Genomic DNA, 6,000 nt, shown 5'->3' on the forward strand with positions numbered 1-6,000 from the left:
ACACAAATCCTCAACACACTCACGAAAACAAAACACAAATCCTCAACACACTCATGAAAACAAAACACAAATCCTCAACACACTTACGAAAACAAAACACAAATCCTCAACACACTCACGAAAACAAAACACAAATCCTCAACACACTCACGAAAACAAAACATAAATCCTCAACACACTTACGAAAACAAACACAAATCCTCAACACACTCACGAAAACAAAACACAAATCCTCAACACACTCACGAAAACAAACATAAATCCTCAACACTCATGAAAACAAAACACAAATCCTCAACACACTTACGAAAACAAAACACAAATCCTCAACACACTTACGAAAACAAAAGAAATCTTCAACACACTCACGATAACAAAACCTGGATATAGACACAGTAACTTGAACGTCAGTCTCTGGAACTCAAGCCGGCGTTAGCGACACAGATTGCTTTAAACACTACAATACCTGGTCTATCTAATTAACCTTCTCTACAGGTATGCACTACAAGGAGACACTGTATACTCACTCTACTTAAGGAGTCACGAATCAGTCACAACAAACATTACTACCTCCACTATAAACAACAAACATTACTACCTCCTCTACAAACATTACTACCTTCTCTACAAACAACAAACATTACTACCTCCTCTACAAACAACAAACATTACTACCTCCTCTACAAACAACAAACATTACTACCTCCCCTACAAACAACAAACATTACTACCTCCTCTACAAACAACAAACATTACTACCTCCACTATAAACAACAAACATTACTACCTCCTCTACAAACATTACTACCTCCACTATAAACAACAAACATTACTACTCTCTATAAACAACAAGATATTTCTATAAACAAACATTACTTACCTCTACAAACAACAACAAACATTAATAATTTATAAACAACAAACATTACTACTCCTCTACAAACAAATAAAAACATTACTATATTCTACCATGAAAAACAAATAAAACATTACTACTTTTAAACAAATTAAACACATACCTCGAAACAAATAAAACATTACTACCTCTATAAACAACAAACATTATCACAACACTTCCCACAAACAACAAACATTACCACCGCACAAACAACAAACATTACTACCTCTATAAACAAATAAATGATACATTACCTCTACAAACAACAAACATTACTACTTCCTACAAAACAACAAACATTACTATCTTCTAATAAACAAATAAACATTACTACTCTCTATAAACAAATAAACATTATTACCTCCTCTACAAAACAAATAAACATTACACTTCTATAAACAACAAAACACATACTTCTCTCACAAAACAAACAAACATTACTAATTTATAAACAACAAACATTACTACCTCCTCTACAAACAACAAACATTACTACCTCCACTATAAACAACAAACATTACTACCTCCTCTACAAACATTACTACCTCCACTATAAACAACAAACATTACTACCTCTATAAACAACAAACATTACTACCTCTATAAACAACAAACATTACTACCTCCTCTACAAACAACAAACATTACTACCTCTATAAACAACAAACATTACTACCTCCTCTACAAACAACAAACATTACTACCTCCACTATAAACAACAAACATTACTACCTCCCTCTATAAACCCAGCAAACATTACTACTCCTCTATAAACAACAAACATTACTACCTCCTCTATAAACAACAAACATTTTACCTCTATAAACAACAAACGGTTCCTCCTCACAAACAGCAAACATTACTGCTCCTCTACAAACATTACTACACTCCTCTATAAACACAACAAAAATATTTACCAATTCTATAAACAACAAACATATCTTCTATAAACAACAAACATTACTACCTCTATAAACAACAAACATTACTACCTCTATAAACAACAAACATTACTACCTCCTCTATAAACAACAAACATTACTACCTCTATAAACAACAAACATTACTACCTCTATAAACAACAAACATTACTACCTCCTCTACAAACATTACTACCTCCTCTATAAACAACAAACATTACTACCTCCTCTACAAACAACAAACATTACTACCTCCTCTATAAACAACAAACATTACTACCTCCTCTACAAACAACAAACATTACTACCTCCTCTATAAACAACAAACATTACTACCTCCTCTACAAACAACAAACATTACTACCTCCACTACAAACAACAAACATTACTACCTCCTCTATAAACAACAAACATTACTACCTCCTCTATAAACAACAAACATTACTACCTCTATAAACAACAAACATTACTACCTCCCCTACAAACAACAAACTATTTCAAACAACATCCGACTTTCTGATAAACAAAATGGTGATTAATTAACGTATGCAGATCATGTCGAAACACACACACACACACACAGACACACACACACACTCACACACACACACACACACACACACACACACACACGAATCATAATAACCGGGTCCCAATAACAAATAATTCCACCATCTCATTCTTAAGAAATAAGTAAACAGTTAACATATCTCCAAGACCACTTTTATTATCGTGGTGTAAACATTCGTATTTCGCGTCTATAAACATTAGTGATTGTAAACACCTTTATTATGGTTTTATAAACAATATAAACATTTGTGGGATGTATATAATGTTTAAGGTATCCGTAAACACTGTTATAGTTGCGTGTGATGATTATTGGAGTAGAGAGGAGGAGGTAGGGAAGGAAGAGGAGAAGGAAGAAGGAGGAGGAGGTAGGGAAGGAAGAGGAGAAGGTAGGGAGGAGTAGTAGGAGAAGGAAGAAGGTAGAAAGGATGTAAAAGATGGAGAGGGAAGAAGAAATAAGAAGGAGGGAAGAGGAGGAAGGAAGGGTTAGGAAGGAGGAGAATGAAGGATGAAGGAAGGAGATGGAAGAAAGAGGTGTGTGTATGTATGTATGTATGTGTATGTATGTGTGTGTGTGTGTGCGTGTGTCCGTACCTTATTGTGATATGGTCGGGTCCGTTCCTATTAATTGGTGAGAACGTTAGGGTTGGCTGTCCATATGAACGGCCTCCGGTCCACTCTCTCTTTTTCTCTCTCTCTCTCTCTCTTTTTCTCTCTCACTCCCTCTCCTTCTCTCTCACTCCCTCTCCTTCTCTCCCACTCCCTCTCCTTCTCTCCCACTCCCTCTCCTTCTCTCTCTCTCTCTCTTCCACACTTCTCTCTCACTCCCTCTCCTTCTCTCTCACTCCCTCTCCTTCTCTCCCACTCCCTCCCTCCTTCTCTCCCCACTCCCTCTCCTTCTCTCTCACTCCCTCTCCTTCTCTCCCACTCCCTCTCCTTCTCTCCCACTCCCTCTCCTTCTCTCTCACTCCCTCTCCTTCTCTCTCACTCCCTCACCTTCTCTCTCACTCCATCTCCTTCTCTTCCACTCCCTCACCTTCTCTCCCACTCCCTCTCCTTCTCTCCCACTCCCTGTCCTTCTCTCTCACTCCCTCTCTCTTCATCTCTAAAGGGAACACCTGCAACATATGCCCACGAAGGAACACTCGGGGCGTCCCAAAGACTCTTCATCATCTACCAATCGACTTGTGAATCTACCTGCCCCATCTACTTTAAGAGGAGGGGGAAAGAGGAGAGCGGAAGGGGAGGCGGGGAGGGGGGGAGGAGGGAGGGGGAGGGAGTGGGGGAAGTTCCAACATATAATTCACTGTAAAAAATTGACACCTTTTTTTCTTCACCTTTTTTGTTGTTGTTGTTGTTGGTACGTGAGGAAAGGTTTGGAGGCTCTGGGAGGTAGAGAACGGGTTGTTGGAGGGGCACAGTCAATGGGTATTTTCTCATAACGGAGCAGTAATGGATATTTATTTATATTATATTCCCAACCTGTAGTCTAAACCAACTTGAGGTACTACAGCCTGGCTTCAACAGTATGGAGACTCGTTCCAGCTGTTCAGTGAGTCCTAGCTGTTGAGAGACTCGTTCCAGCTGTTTAGAGACTCGCCCCAGTTGTTCAGAGACTCGTTCCAGCTGTTTAGAGACTCGTCCCAGCTGTTCAGAGACTCGTCCCAGCTGTTCAGAGACTCGTCCCAGCTGTTCAGAGACTCGTCCCAGCTGTTCAGAGACTGTTCAGAGACCTCGACTCCCAGCTGTTCAGAGACTCACCATGAGACCCGTGATAGACGGATGCAGCCAGCTTATTCAGTATGTATTTTCGTTGCGCCGTATATGTGCGGTGGGACTACGTGAAGATTGGACACCTAGATTATTTAACCTGTTTCTTTATGGCCCTAATGTTACCTTAGCTATAACAAGGTAGGTAAGGTAAAGTAAGGTAAGGTAAGGTAAGGTAAGGTAAGGTAAGGTAAGGTAAGGTAAGGTAAGGTAAGATAAGGTAAGGTAAGGTAAGATTAGGGTAAGGTAAGGTAAGGTAAAGGTAAGGTAAGGCAAGGGTTATAAGTTATGTTAAGGTTAAGGTTAAGGTAAGGTAAGGTAAGGTAAGGTAAGGTAAGGTAAGATTAGGGTAAGGTAAGGTAAGGTAAGGTAAGGTAAGGTTATTTAATCATTAGGTGAAATAAGCCGGGGTGCCTAATCCTCATGTGATCCATACTATATACCAAATAAACAAACATTTTAATGCTTATGTGTTTTATTATGTGTCTCAGTTAAAGATTACAAGCTGTCAAACTTAACCAGAGAGTCACAGATTTTAAGCTTCAATCAATCCATCCATTAAGGTAAACAGTATCACCTCTGAGGATAGTCAACCACGGCCCTCCACTCCCTAATGAAAAAAACAACAACAAAAGAGTGGAGGGCCGTCGTCACCAACCCTCAGATATAAGAAATAACACCTTGAATGGTTACTAATTACCCTCCTTAACTCTCAGGTGAAGTAAACATCAACTGACGACCAAAAACACAATGACATTTACCCAAAACAAAACAGGTAATGTGTAACCCAGAGGCTGTGAAGGGACCCAGATGGCGTTACCATAGAGTGAGTCTTAAGTATTAATTAATAGTGTAGAGGTGTGTGTTGGGGGGGTGTATGTGTGTCTGGGGTGTGTAGATTTGTATGTGTATGGGGGGAGGAGGAGGAGAGGTGTGTGTGTGTGGGGTGGAGGGCGCAACGAGTGTACTAATGTTATTGGGGTTGGGGTGGATAGTTAGGGTTGGTGGGGCGAGGAGGTGGATGTGTTGAGGTTGGAGGGACGGTAGGGTGGGTGAGTTAGGATGGGGGGTTGGGGTGTGCTGTTGAGGTGATAGGGGTGATGGGGTTGGTAGGTGGGGTTGGAGGGGTAGTGGAATGGGAATGTGAGGTTGTATAGGTTGTGGGGAGGGGAGATTATGGGGGAGAGGAGGTTGTAGGTTCTCAGGGAAGGTTGTGGGTTACAGGGGGAGGTTGTGGGGGAGGGAGATTGGGGTGATACAGAAGGAACACGTTACCTGTGTGTAGACTGGCTGTGAGGAGCAGGAAGATTAGGACAGGAGACAGCAGAGGGGGCCATAACGGGGCCACGGTAGTAGCGCCCCTGGCCGCCATCTTGAGGGCCCAGCCTGCGTCCTGCAGCTCTCTGGCGTCACTCGAGGCTACGCTTGACTACAGCCTCATGGGCAGTCATCAGCCGACACTTACACCCACTAGCACTCGGGGGCAGCGCGCCCCACCCCCGCCATACGCTGGCTGTGTGTGTGCTGGGCAGCACAGGTCATGCAGGGCGGCTGGGGGTCGCGGAGCTTGACACAGAGCGGGCGGCGGCGACACACTGAGCGCCGCGCACCCAGCCTCCCGCGACGCGCACCAGCACACACGCACCATGTATTGACGCCGGCACGTCGATACTCTACCCCGGCCCCCCGCCTGCACCCGCGCCACACACGCCCGCACGCCCACACCGCGAGCATCACCACACACCCGCATGCCCACATCACGAGCATCACTACACGCCCGCATGCCCACACTGTGAGCATCACCACACGCCCGCATGCCCACACCACCAATATTACCACATGCAA

General features: G+C 42.8%; 1 protein-coding gene across 3 annotated transcripts in view; it reads right to left on the reverse strand.

The window, feature by feature from the left end:
• The window catches only part of LOC121856644 (acetylcholine receptor subunit beta-like 1), a 105,076-nt gene extending 99,336 nt beyond the window's left edge, over positions 1-5,740 (reverse strand). Inside the window, exon 1 of one of the 3 annotated variants that reach the window (XM_042352314.1) lies at positions 5,431-5,740. In XM_042352314.1, coding sequence (XP_042208248.1) covers positions 5,431-5,527 — 97 coding nt within the window. In that variant the 5' untranslated portion in view covers positions 5,528-5,740. The remainder of the gene's footprint in view (positions 1-5,430) is intronic. The other 2 variants (XM_042352313.1, XM_042352315.1) reach the window with 2 other exon arrangements.
• Between the last annotated feature and the right edge of the window lie 260 nt (positions 5,741-6,000).

Source organism: Homarus americanus, unplaced genomic scaffold (genome assembly GCF_018991925.1).
Source record: "Homarus americanus isolate GMGI-L3 unplaced genomic scaffold, GMGI_Hamer_2.0 scaffold13603, whole genome shotgun sequence".
In the NCBI taxonomy this organism is placed as follows: domain Eukaryota; kingdom Metazoa; phylum Arthropoda; class Malacostraca; order Decapoda; family Nephropidae; genus Homarus; species Homarus americanus.